This window comes from Scardinius erythrophthalmus (genome assembly GCF_964197995.2).
Source record: "Scardinius erythrophthalmus genome assembly, chromosome: 14".
Lineage (NCBI taxonomy): Eukaryota > Metazoa > Chordata > Actinopteri > Cypriniformes > Leuciscidae > Scardinius > Scardinius erythrophthalmus.
Genome location: NC_138234.1, coordinates 3,067,973 through 3,082,055, shown reverse-complemented (window position 1 = coordinate 3,082,055; position 14,083 = coordinate 3,067,973). Strand labels below are relative to the sequence as shown.

At 43.8% G+C, this 14,083-nt stretch overlaps 1 protein-coding gene across 1 annotated transcript in view; it reads left to right on the top strand.

Moving 5' to 3' along the window:
* The window catches only part of LOC308701498 (GTPase IMAP family member 8-like), a 36,198-nt gene extending 22,115 nt beyond the window's left edge, over nucleotides 1-14,083 (top strand). Inside the window, exons 2-4 of the mRNA XM_081383820.1 lie at nucleotides 10,795-11,424; nucleotides 11,635-13,114; nucleotides 13,494-14,083. Coding sequence (XP_081239946.1) covers nucleotides 10,795-11,424; nucleotides 11,635-13,094 — 2,090 coding nt within the window. The 3' untranslated portion in view covers nucleotides 13,095-13,114; nucleotides 13,494-14,083. The remainder of the gene's footprint in view (nucleotides 1-10,794; nucleotides 11,425-11,634; nucleotides 13,115-13,493) is intronic.

Sequence of the window (14,083 nt, the reverse complement as noted above, 5' to 3'; positions counted from 1 at the left end):
CTGCCTAGAACTCCGTTTTTCTCAGTTTACATGCAAACGTGCAAACGAAGATTTTCAAAATCTCCACTCTGGCCGGAGTTTTTAGAAAGAATCGGTTTCATTGGCGAATCCTCCGTTTGCATGTAAACGAAGGGCGCAAACGAAGAGAAATGTCTCCGTTTTTCAAGATAACCATGTACGTGTAAACGGGGCCTCATTCTGCCAGTTTAGCCATGATCTACACACACACACACACACACACACACACACACACACACACACGGCTGTCTGAGACCCACTAGATGGCAGTAGCTGCTAAAACAGACAATGGCATCATAATGGGACCTTCTAAAACGCTCAACGTAAAAAATGCTTAGCTTTTAACGTAAGACGACGGTGGTATTAAAAAACCAAACTCTGTTCACACCTTATTAATACCTTATTAGTATGTGCAAAAAAGAAGATGAGATTAAAAAAAAAAGAGTAAAAACAGCAGAAATTGAACATGCATTGAAAAAGCAGCTGGTTCAGAAGTACAGATGAAAATGAACTTTCCCCGGCCCGATAGACCGTCCCCTCGAAGCAGAGCACAAAACATATTAAATACATTATTTGCAAAATATCCTCCAACGTTTTGCAACATTTTGCAGTTTGAATGATGTCTTGTATGAACAAAATGACAGAGTATGTTTTTATGTTTCCACTGTTTGATCGCGCCCGCGCCTCTCACACACACACACACACACACACACACACAAACACACACACACACACACACACACACACACACACACACACACACACACACGGCTGTCTGAGACCCACTAGATGGCAGTGGCTGCTAAAACAGACAATGGCATCATAATGGGACCTTCTAAAACGCTCAACGTAAAAAATGCTTAGCTTTTAACATAAGACGACGGTGGTATTAAAAAACCAAACTCTGTACACACCTTATTAATACCTTATTAGTATGTGCAAAAAAGAAGATGAGATTAAAAAAGAGAGTAAAAACAGCAGAAATTGAACATACATTGAAAAAACAGCTGGTTCAGAAGTACAGATGAAAATGAACTTTCCCCGGCCCGATAGACCGTCCCCTCGAAGCAGAGCACAAAACATATTAAATACATTATTTGCAAAATATCCTCCAACGTTTTGCAACATTTTGCAGTTTGAATGATGTCTTGTATGAACAAAATGACAGAGTATGTTTTTATGTTTCCACTGTTTGATCGCGCCCGCGCCTCACACACGCACACACACACACACACACACACACACACACACACACACACACACACACATAAACATATTCCAGAATTGCAATCATCAGGCAGGCCACGTCAGCCAAGCCCGCATCAGCTGTTAGCCAGCTGTTCATGACGTGGTCCAATCCGGTGTCGACATCTCAGCGGCACACTTAAATCTCACACTCCATCAGCAATTCCCTCATCTTTCTGATCACTTGTTTTCTTTACAGTATAATCTTGGCAAATTTGATCATGTATTGTATTTCACATGTAATTGCTCATTCCAACTCATGTAATTGAGAATTGTAATCATGCTGGTTCTGTTCTGTACCCCATGGGGGGTTTGAGCGTGGGAGTTTTGCCCAGAATAGAACCATACCGCCAACACTAACTGTATGCTATATTATCTTGGCGAAGTGGTCCTGACTGAATTGACATCGCAGCCTGTTCATTATAGCCTTAATAAAATATAATAATAAAATAGTCAACCTAAAATATAAAAATTACACTGCTCTGTTTAAATAGTCAGTAGTAAGCTTCGTACATTCACGGTAAGCAGAGCTCCACTGCAATGTTTCCAAGCACATTTCTGCGCGTGTGAAGAGGATAATTTTTTCTGTCGATATTGGAACGTGAGTGAAGTACAAAGCCTATAATAAAGAATAGTTTAGCATCCAAATACATTGCAAATGTTGAAACATTTTAATTCTAATGAGAGAGATATGTGAGCCCAACACTGCTTACTTAATTTTCTTCTCTTGAATTATTCATTCATTCATTTATGTCACTTGTTTAATTAAAGGAGAACTCCGGGCAATTTTAAAGTTAATCTTGATCGTTATACCTTTGTGAGTACTGTCTATATATATATAAAAAAAAAAAACGGATTGGTGCTTGCAACACGGAGCTGCTACAGCTAATGCCGAGCGCTCCCACTCAGCTGAAACAGCAGTTATGGGGGCATATACATAAATAGTGTCTTTGTCAAGTCAAGTCAAGTCATCTTCATTTATATAGCGCTTTTAACAATGTAGATTGTCTCAAAGCAGCTTTACAGAGATAAGCGTATAATTTAAGGTAACAGAGATTGTTTCGGCTGTACAGCAGAGTTAAGTTATTTCCATCTAAAGTTAGTTTTAATTGATTTGGTTCCGTCGCAATGATCATTTGTTATTAAATTAGGGGCCGCTAAGACGACACCATTCTCTCTACACAGACTTTAAACGCGAACCTGTGAGAAACGCTGATGGCGTTCACATGCGCATTTAGAATGGGTTCTATAGTTATGTGCGTTTGAATATACGCAGGTTTGGAATTCCCTACAAGCCAAGCCTAAACAAAATACTTGTCTTTCCTTATAAATTTTGATAAGGAATTTTATTTTATTTGTTGCTTTGGGGTAGGACCGTGAGACGAATTTTCCCGACAACGCCTTATCTGTAGAGTGGTAGTGGGATCCTCCATAGGGAGAGACTAGTTGGCACTTCAGCACTGCGTTGTCATCGGTCCAGGTGAAGGTCCTTCGTCAGACCTGGATACGGCCTGGATCCGGCAGGCTGCAGGAAAAACCTTGGGATAAACACAGACACTAAAATTAGCGTAGATGCCATTCTTCTCATGATGTAACGAGTACATCAGGATTTTTGGGAAGTGTTCCCGGTTCCGGCTGACCTAATCTATGCAGCATAACATTAAATTATAGAAGTCTATAATGTATTATGTGAAAGCTAGGTCAAAGAGATGTGTCTTTAATCTGGCTTTGAACTGACAGAGTGTGTCTGCTTCCCGGACAATGGTAGGAAGACTGTTCCAGAGTTTTGGTGCTAAATAGGAAAAGGATCTACCGCCAGCAGTGGATTTTGATATTCTAGGTATAATCAACTGGCCGGAATTTTGAGATCGCAATAGACGTGACGGACTATAATGTGTTAAGAGCTCGCTCAAGTACTGCGGAGCTAAACCATTCAGTGCTTTGTAAGTAATCAGCAATATTTTAAAATTTATGCGATGTTTAATAGGGAGCCAATGCAGTTTTGACAGAACCGGGCTAATATGGTCATACTTCCTGGTTCTGCTAAGAACTCGAGCTGCTGCGTTTTGAACCAGCTGTAGTTTGTTTATTAAGCGTGCAGGGCAACCACCTAGTAGAGCATTACAATAATCTAGCCTTGAGGTCATGAACGCATGAACTAATTGTTCCGCATTTGTCAATGAGAGCATATGACGTAATTTAGATATATTTTTAAGATGGAAAAATGCAGTTTTACAGATACTAGACACGTGACTTTCAAATGAAAGATTGGTATCAAAGAGCACACCCAGGTTCCTAACCGACGACGAAGACTTAACAGAGCAGCCATCAAGTGTTAGACAGTATTCTAGGTTATTACGTGAGGAAGTTTTTTGTCCAATAATTAGAAACTCTGTTTTTTCAGAATTTAGAAGTAGGAAATTACAAGTCATCCAATTTTTTATATCCGCTATGCATTCCGTTAATTTTGTGAATTGATAAGTTTCGTTAGGTTTTGAAGAAATATAGAGCTGAGTATCATCGGCATAACAGTGAAAGCTAATGCCATGTTTCCTAATGATATCTCCTAAGGGTAGCATGTACAGAGTGAACAGCAGCGGTCCTAGTACTGAGCCTTGTGGTACGCCATACTGAACTTGTGATCGATGAGACATCTCATCATTTACTGCTACAAACTGATAACGGTCAGATAAGTATGATTTAAACCATGCTAGTGCATTTCCCGTAATGCCAACATAATGTTCTAATCTATTTAAAAGAACGTTGTGGTCGATGGTGTCAAATGCAGCGCTAAGATCGAGTAACACTAATAGAGAGATACAACCACGATCGGATGATAAGAGCAAATCATTTGTGACTCTAACGAGAGCTGTTTCGGTACTATGGTACGGTCTAAATCCGGACTGGAAATCCTCGCAGATATCATTTCTTTCAAGAAAGGAACACAGTTGTGAGGATACTGCCTTTTCTAATATCTTTGACAGAAAAGGTAGATTCGAGATCGGCCTGTAATTGACTAATTCTGAAGGATCAAGTTGCGTTTTTTTAACAAGCGGTTTAATCAAAGCCAACTTAAAGTTTTTTGGTACGTATCCTAGAGACAAAGATGAATTAATGATATTAAGAAGAGGATCTATGACCTCTGGAAGTATTTCTTTCAGTAGCTTAGTCGGTATAGGGTCTAACATACATGTTGTAGATTTAGATGATTTAATGAGTTTAGTAAATTCTTCCTCTCCTATAGCAACGAATGAATCAAATTTTTCCTCAGGGAGACTACAATACACTGCCTGATGCGATACTGTAGTAGACGGTTGCATAGTTATAATTTTGTCCCTGATATTATCAATCTTATAAGTGAAGAAGTTCATAAAGTCATTACTGCTGTGTTGCTTGGAAACTTCGGTGCTTGAAGCTTTATTTTTCGTTAGTTTAGCCACCGTTTCAAATAAATACCTAGGATTATGTTTATTTTCTTCTAATAGGGTTGAAAAATAAGCAGATCTAGCAGCTTTTAAAGCCTCTCTGTAAGTAATTGAGCTCTCCTTCCATGAAATGCGAAATACCTCTAGTTTTGTTTTCTTCCAGTTGCGCTCCATTTTTCTGGCTGCTCTCTTAAGGGCCCGAGTGTGCTCGTTGTACCACGGCGTTGGACTTTGTGCCTCTTAACAGACACAAAATGCAATTAAAATGTCTGTCCAACATGAACAGGGCCCTTACATGATACGTTTAGTAACTTAGCCATTGTTTAAATTCACCTAAATAGTGTTTTAGACGGCTAGCTGTAGTCTCGTGCTGAAGTCCCGTGTGAACTCAGTTGTAGCCGGAAAAAGGTAAATGATGATGAGGCAGTTCTAAGCGGGTAAAAAGGATAACTATAATGTATGGTGGAATAGCACTGGGAGCACTTCGACTCGGCGCAGTAAAAAGTCATGTTGGTTCTAATGACAGAAGTGAGAGGGAGAGGATTTTTCAGGAGTGATGATATTACTGCGCCGAATCGAAATTCTCCCAAGTGCTATTCCGCCATTCTGTGGATGAAGAACGGTACGGTTTGATATTTTTCTGGGAACCATTACACTCCTATTAGGAACAGCCCCTAGGGCAAGAGTCACAGCTTGTAAACACTTCTTGTTGCCAGATTGCAGTTATTCTGACATGATGTGAATGCAGCATTACTTTTAAGTTAAAAACGATCTCGGTTACTTAACTGTAACCTTGTTCCCTGAGAAAGCGGAACGAGATGCTGCGCTGCTCAGCGCATTGGGAACGTCTTTAGTCGTGACCAGCTGTGAATATTGTGTGTAACACGTCGATAGAATTGACCCGGAGGTAATATAGCCTCGGTCGATGACGTCATCGGCGCGCACCCGCAACACGAGGCTATAAATAGATGAGCCACAGGTGCATCGTCAGGATATTTGTCTGAAGAGCAGTCCTGGGACATCTTCAGCACGGCAAAGCAGCGCAGCATCTCGTTCCGCTTTCTCAGGGAACAAGGTTACAGTTAAGTAACCGAGATCGTTCCCTTTCGAAAGCTACAATCGATGCTGCGCTGCTCAGCGCATTGGGAACGAGAATACCCACGCCGCCGTGCTTGAACATGTCTGGACCCCCACGGTTGTGCAGGTGTGTTTCACAAGAACGCAAGAAGGCCTAGACATTAGCTTGTGATGTCGACTCAAGGACATGAGAGCCCGGAGTGGCATGAACATCCAAACTATAAAATCTTATGAATGTGTGCGGAGAGGACCAACCTGCCGCATCACAGACCTGTTGTAGGGGGGCACCTCTTGCCAAAGCATAGAAGAGGCGACCCCCCTGGTGGAGTGAGCCCTAAGACCTTTAGGCGAAGCTTGACCGCGCGCCTCATAAGCAAGAGCAATAGCATCCCTGACCCAATGAGACATGGTCTGCTTGGTGGCAGCTGCTCCCCTGTTACTACCACCATAACAGACGAACAATTGCTCTGACTTACGCCACTGGCTAGTGCGGTGGACGTAAGCCTGAAGAGCACGGACTGGACACAGTCTATGAGATTTCTCCTGTTCCGGCGTTGTGAACGGTGGAGGACAGAAGGCTTCTAGAATGACCGGATGTACAGCCGAAAATGGAACCTTAGGCAGGTAATCAGGATGAGGATGCAAAATCACTTTCACCATTCCTGGGGCAAAGTCTAAGCAGGATGGAGAGATAGACAGAGCCTGCATATCCCCAATTCTCTTCAAGGAAGTTATTGCCATTAGAAAAACCATTTTTAGAGTCAGAAGTTTATCAGACGCTGATTCTATAGGTTCAAAGGGGGTGTCAACCAGACCCTCGAGAACTGTAGCTAAGTCCCATGAAGGGATCTTGGTTTTTACTGGAGGCCTCAGTCGCCTGGCCCCACGAAGGAAGCGAGAGAGCAGAGGGTGTCTCCCAAGCGGTGCCCCGTCTACCAAGGCGTGGCAAGCCGAAAGAGCGGCCACATAAACCTTAAGAGTAGCAGGGCATGTGCCTGTTGATAATTTCTCTTGCATGAAGTCCAGAACTGAAGCAACCTGGCAGTTGACTGGATCTACATTGTGTACAACACACCATCTTTCAAAAACACCCCATTTATTGGCATAACTTTGTTTAGTGGAGGAAGCCCTAGCACTTAGAATGGTCTCAATAACGGCAGGCGAAAGCCCAGTGTCCCTCAGTTGGTTCCCATCAGGGGCCAAACGTGAAGATTCCACAGGTCGGGCCTGGGATGGAATATCGTGCCCTTTCGCCTGAGACAGAAGGTCCCTCCTCTCCGGAATCGCCCACGGCGAGCCGTCGAGGAGAGATATTATCTCCGAGAACCACACTCTGTTCGGCCAACGTGGCGCTATCAGCAAGAGGCAAGACCCTTGTTGGCGAACCCTGGCTAGAACTCCCGGGAGCAGAGAAACTGGAGGAAACGCATACAGGCGCATCTTGGGCCATGTGTGCGCCATCGCATCCAGACCCAGTGGAGCTGGGGGACTCAGAGAGAAGTAAAGGGGACATTGCGCTGTCTGTTGTGAGGCGAAGAGGTCCACCTCCGCTTTGTAAAATTTGGTCCAAATCTGTTTCACTACTTCCGGGTGGAGTTTCCATTCCCCCGTCGGTAGTGTCTGTCTGGACAGTAAATCTGCTCCCACATTCAAATGCCCTGGAATGTATACTGCCCTGAGTGACAGGAACTTGTCCTGGGCCCAGAGAAAAATCTGCCTCGCTATTCTGTTCAGATTGCGTGAGCGCAGACCTCCCTGTTGATTTATATAAGAGACTGCCGCTGTGTTGTCCACCCGCACTAGGACATGACAGCCCCTCAATTGATGGAGAAAATATTTCAGAGCCAGAAATACAGCCATCAGCTCGAGGCAATTGATGTGCCAATCGAGCTGATGGCCCTCCCATTCCCCTTGAGCTGGACGGCCATCTAAGACCGCTCCCCAGCCCATCAGGGAGGCGTCTGTCGTTAGCAATCTGCGACGACACGGCGCCCCTAGAGTGGGACCCAAGGTGAGGAACCGGGGTCTGAGCCACGGAAATAGTGTACGAAGCCCGCGGCGCGTCACTTTTATTTGCCTTTGAGGATTGGCTCTTGGATGAAATCCTCTGGCTTTTAGCCACAACTGAAACGGTCTCATGTGCAACAGCCCCAGAGGAATCACCGTGGACGCTGATGCCATGAAACCTAACATTTTCTGGTACTGACGAACAGTGCGTTCTTGGCCTAGCCTGACTTTGCTCATGGTTTGCCGAATGGTCTCGATTCGAGCGGGAGACAGTTGTGCCCGCATCGTGATCGAATCCCAAACGATCCCGAGATAAATCGTTCTCTGGGCAGGAGAAAGAACACTTTTCTTGGTGTTGAGTCTCAACCCTAGAGAAACCAGATGAGCTAACACGATATCTCTGTGTTGGAGCGCCATCTCTCGCGATTGTGCTAGTATTAACCAATCGTCGATGTAATTCAAAATGCGAATGCCCTGGAGTCGTAATGGAGCCAGTGCTGCATCCATGCATTTTGTGTATGTGCGGGGTGACAGTGTTAGACCGAATGGAAGAACCCGAAATTGGTACGCTTCGCCCCCGAAAGCGAACCTCAGGAATTTCCTGTGTTGTGGCAATATTTCTATGTGAAAATATGCGTCCTTCAGATCGATCGTGACGAACCAATCGCGATGTTGAATTTGCGACACGACCGTCTTGACGGTTAACATTTTGAACTTGAGTGCTTTGACTGTGCGGTTTAAGCCTCGAAGATCTAATATTGGACGCAACCCCCCATCCTTTTTGGGTACTAGGAAGTATCTGCTGTAATAACCTGACTCCCTCTCTGGAAGAGGAACATGTTCTATGGCCTCTTTGCTCAGAAGAGTTTGCAGCTCTTGCGACAGTACATGCATCTGCTCCGGTTTCACGGTAGTGAAAATCACGCCGTTGAAACGCGGAGGACGACGAATAAACTGGATTCTGTATCCCAACTGTACTGTGCTTAGTACCCGGCAGAAGTTCCCACGCTGCCAGACTTTCTGAGAGTGGTATTCATTTTAATACTTCCTTTTGAGGGGATGTTAGATGTTCCGCGTCCGGAATGACAGCCGGAAACGACGGAACATCTAACATTTCGCTGGCAAAAAAACCGCTGCCCCCCGAAGCACGAGAGGTGGCGGGGATGGAGTGGTTTTGTGAGGGTAGCGGGAAGGGGCGAATAGATCTTGAGCGCGCCCCATCCCGCGGGGGACTACCCCCACTAGATTGGGCGCCAGACCATCAGGACTTCCTCTTTCTGTTGATAATGGACCTGAGGTCTGGCTTGGGAGGCTGCTGAGCCTGGCGAGTCTGTCTCCAGTCCCACTCTGCTTCTTCACCTCCCTGACTTTAAAAGGACCGGGACGGGGCTGGGTGGCAGACGGCCCCTCCCCTTGAGTGCGGCGAGGAAGAAACTGAACGAACGCTTCCTCATGTTTCTTAACCTCCTTGAAGCGTGTGACAACGGTGTTAACCGAGTCACTAAACAGCCCAGATGGAGAGATAGGAGAATCAATAAGAAACAATCGATCTTTCTCTTTAATCCCTGTCAGATTAAGCCACAGATGCCTCTCCGTGCTGACTAAAGCAGACATAGAACGGCCGATGGCACGGGCCGTCTGCTTGGTCGCACGGAGAGACAAATCTGTGGCACGGCGAAGTTCAGAAAAAGACTCCTCGTCGATCGTACTGCCCGCACTCAAGTCCTTCAACAGGTCAGCCTGGTACGCCTGTAACACTGCCATAGTGTGCAGCGCAGCACCAGCCTGACCTGCAGCTTGATAAGCTTTTCCCACTAATGATGATGTAATACGACAGGGTTTAGTGGGGAGGGTAGGTTTCTTAATCGAAGATGCTGACTCGGGCGAGAGATAGCTCGCGAGCGTCTCCTCAACCCGAGGCATCTCCGTATACCCCCGCGCTTTCGCACCCACGATAGTCGAAAAAGTCGACGTCGAGGGCACAAAAACACGGGAAGTATAGGGTTTACTCCATGACTTAGACAGCTCGTCATGGAGGTCCTCGAAAAAGGGGAGAGACTGATGTAATGTTCTCTCCCCCCTGCCACCGGACAGAAACCTATCCTCAAGCTTACTGGGTTTGGGGGTCTCTTGGTCGCGTGGCAAGTCAAGCTGTAACCTGGCCACCGCGCGAGTCACCACCTCTAGCAATTCCTCGACAGATTTCTTTTCACGAGTGGAATGCTCAGAGGCTGGCTGCTCGTTATGATCTGATGAACCAAGAGATATGTCATCCCCCTCGTGAACCGAAGAAGCACCGGAGCGCGCTTCGAGATCACGAGAAGGGATGTCAGGATCTGGTGACGCACCAAGCGAAAGGGACGGACCCGTCTCTTGCTCGTCATGCAAATCCATGCGAGAGCCCCACGATGATACTGCGGGTGCAGACTGGAAATAGTTAAGACGGGAGCGAAGCATCTTAACTGTGAGCTGGTCACAATGCTCGCACCCGCCCTTCTCTATAGCCAGTACCGCGTGCTCTTCCCCCAAACACACAAAGCAATAATCGTCTGTATCCAGCTCAGACATGGGACGGGAGCATGGATGAACACAGCGCTTATTGCTTTGTTGACTCATTTCACTTCTTTTTTTTTACTTTTTAAACTCTATGATGTAGCGAGAGAGAAAAAGATTTTGGAAATGAGAGGATGAAAATTCTGCACACTGCCTGTAGTAAACTAACTCCTAGCAACAGATCTGTATCAGAACAAAGGTAGAGAGAGAGTTTTGACGCACACACTGCACAGTAATGGTCTGAAGACGCACCTGTGGCTCATCTATTTATAGCCTCGTGTTGCGGGTGCGCGCCGATGACGTCATCGACCGAGGCTGTATTACCTCCGGGTCAATTCTATCGACGTGTTACACACAATATTCACAGCTGGTCACGACTAAAGACGTTCCCAATGTGCTGAGCAGCGCAGCATCGATTGTAGCTTTCGAAAGGGAACACAAATGTTAACCTAGTTTATTCCTTTGACAGATCCAGAGGGTGTGAAGCTGAATCTGGTTCTGTGTGGGAGTAATGGATTAAGATCCTTCATATCAAACCTGATCCTGAACCAGGGAGACAGAAGATCAGAGCTCAGCTCAGGGTGTGTGAGGAGAGACGTGGAGCTTCATGGACGTCTGGTGTCTCTGGTGGAGCTTCCAGCTCTGTTCAACACTCAGATCTCAGAGGAGGAAGTGATGCGTCAGACGCTCCGCTGTGTGTCTCTCTGTGATCCTGGAGTTCATGTGTTCCTCCTCATCATTCCTGATGCTCCCCTTAATAATGAAGACCGAGCAGAAATGGAGAAGATCCAGAAGATATTCAGCTCAAGAATCAACAAACACACCATGATCCTCATAAACCAGAATCCAGAAGACAGGACAGCAAAACTAAATGAAGAAACACAGTCTGTCATTGAGAGTTTTGGAGGACGACATCATTTCATCGGCCCTGACACACAAGTGTCCATGTTAATGGAGAAACTAGAGCAGATGGTTGAGGCAAATAGTGGTGTTTGTTTCTCCACAGAGACTTTGATGGATGCACAGATGGAAAAACTGCAGACATTTGAGGAAATGAAGAAGAGAATCCATTCATTAGAGACGTGGTTTCAGTCAAAAGGTAATGATCAGAAAATATGCAGGGATTAATTTGATTGGTGAGATATAACATTAACATTGCATGCTGAGTTCAGAGGACATACTATGATTAGCACATGAGGCTTCAGTATAAATTATCCACAATATTCTCTGATGACCTGTATGATTGGCAATCTTCTAGAAATGCAATATATTGTTATATTCAATATATTTTTATTTGATCTATCTTTAGATTCCAGAGAAAGAGAAGATGATCTGAGGATTGTGCTGCTGGGAAAAACTGGAGTTGGGAAGAGTTCAACTGGAAACACCATCTTAGGAAGAGAAGCATTTATATCGGACACATCTCAAAAGTCTATTACTAAAGTGTGTCAGAGAGAATCAGATGAAATCAACGGCAGACACGTTACTGTGATCGACACTCCAGGAATGTTTGATACTAATCTTACTAATGAGGAAATCCAGAGAGAAATCAAGAACTGCATCTCCATGATCCTGCCTGGACCACATGTGTTCATCATTGTGCTCAGTCTAGCACAACGATTCACTCAAGAAGAAGCAACAGCAGTGAAGATCATCCAAGAGATGTTTGGTGAGAAATCTTTAATGTTCACTATTGTGCTCTTCACCAGAGGAGACGATCTGAAGAACAAAACCATTGAACAGTGGCTGGGAGATCCTGAACCTGCACTTAAATCCCTGATTGAAGCGTGTGGAAACAGATATCATGTGTTCAATAATAATCAGCCTGGAGACCGAACACAGGTGTCTGATCTACTGCAGAAGATAGACCACATGGTGAAAGAAAACGGAGAGAGTTACTACTCATGTAAGATGTTCAGAGAGATGGAAAGAGGAATACAAGAACAACAGATGAAGATCCTGATGGAGGAGGTGGAGCAACTGAACAGAGAGAAAGAAGAACAGATGAACAAACATGAAGAAGAGAAAAAGACGATGAAGATGATGATGGAGGAAGAAATACAGAATCATTACAAAGAGAGGAAGACAAGAGAAGAGGAGTTTAGAGAGCGAGAAGATCAGTATAAAAGAGATATTAAAGAAAGAGAGGACGGAGAGAGAAAGATGCGAGAGGAGATGAAGAGAGAAAGAGTGGAATGGGAGAAACAGAAACAAGAGGAAAGACAAATAAGAGAAGAAGAGGATGAGAGAAGGAGAAAGAAAGAAAAGGCAATGAGGAATGAATATAATCAAGAGAAAGAGAGATTGAATATGATGGAGGAAGAAAGACAGACTCGAGACAAAGAAAGAAAGAGAAGAGAAGAGGAGGATGAGAGAAGGAGAAAGAGAAGAGAAGAAGAGGAGGATGAGAGAAGGAGAAAAATAGACAAGGAAACAAGGGATGAATATTATCAGAAACTTAAAAGAGAGAGAGAAAGAAGACAGAGAGAGACAGACGGTCTTCAGTTCATACATGAAGAAGAGATGAAGAGAATGAAGATGAAGATGGAGAAAGAAAGACAGAATCAAGATAAAGAGAGAAAGAGAAGAGAAGAGGAATATATAGAAAGAGAAGAACAATATAGAAGAGATATTAAAGACAGAGGAACAAGAGAGGAAGATTCAAGAGGAGATGAAGAGAGAACGAGAGGAGATGAAGAGAGAACGAGAGGAATGGAACAAACCGAAACAACAGGAAAGACGAAAGAAAAGAAGAGAGGAGACACATAATACAGACACACAGCCTCAAGGTCAGAATTATAAATATGACTGTGAAAATAAATCTGCATTGTTTATCCTTTTGATATTTTATTTAAAAAAATAAATCACAAAAATCTATCTAATCTATCTAATTCATTTATTAATAATAATATTATAGTCTGACACATGTCAAAAGTCTATTACTAAAGAGTGTCAGAGAGAAAGAGCTGAAATCAACGGCCGACACGTTACTGTGATCGACACTCCAGGACTGTTTGATACTAAATCCACTAATGAAGAAATCCAGAGAGAAATCACCAACTGCATCTCCATGATCCTGCCTTAATATTACCATTAATATTATATTAATAATAATAATAATAATTAATTAATAATAATAATTAATTTCTAAACTCTTGTCATTTTCAGATGATGAAGATTCAGGATGTTTGAGAATCTTGCTGTTTGGGAGGAGAGGAAATGGAAAGAGCGCCACAGGAAACACTATCCTCGGAAACAATGAATTTCACAGATTCGGTGACCATTACTTGTCAGAAGAGAGGATGTTGAAGTTGATGGTAAAGCTGTTGTTGATACTCCAGGACTCTTTGACACCTCACAAACGTATGAGAGGATGAAGAGAGACGAGGGGAGAAGAGAAAGAGATGGGAGAAAATGATGGGAGATCTGAAACGAGAGCAAGATGAAGATAAAGAGAGGAGAGAAAAATAATAGAAAGAGAAGAAAAAGAGTGTGATGAAATGAAACAGAAAAATAAAGAGGAAATAGAGAAGATGAAGAAGAAACATCAAGATGAAGCCAGAAAACAAGAATTTGTAATCTGTACTATTTGTGTTCTATGCCTTTGTTACTCAGAAAACCCTAGTTAAAGGGATAGTTCACTTTGAAATTAATTTTTGGTATGTTTTAGCTTACCTCAAAGGCATCCAAGATGTAGGTGTCTTTTTTTCCGCAGTAGTTTCAATTTTGATATTTTTAGGTCAAACCATTCTTGTCTG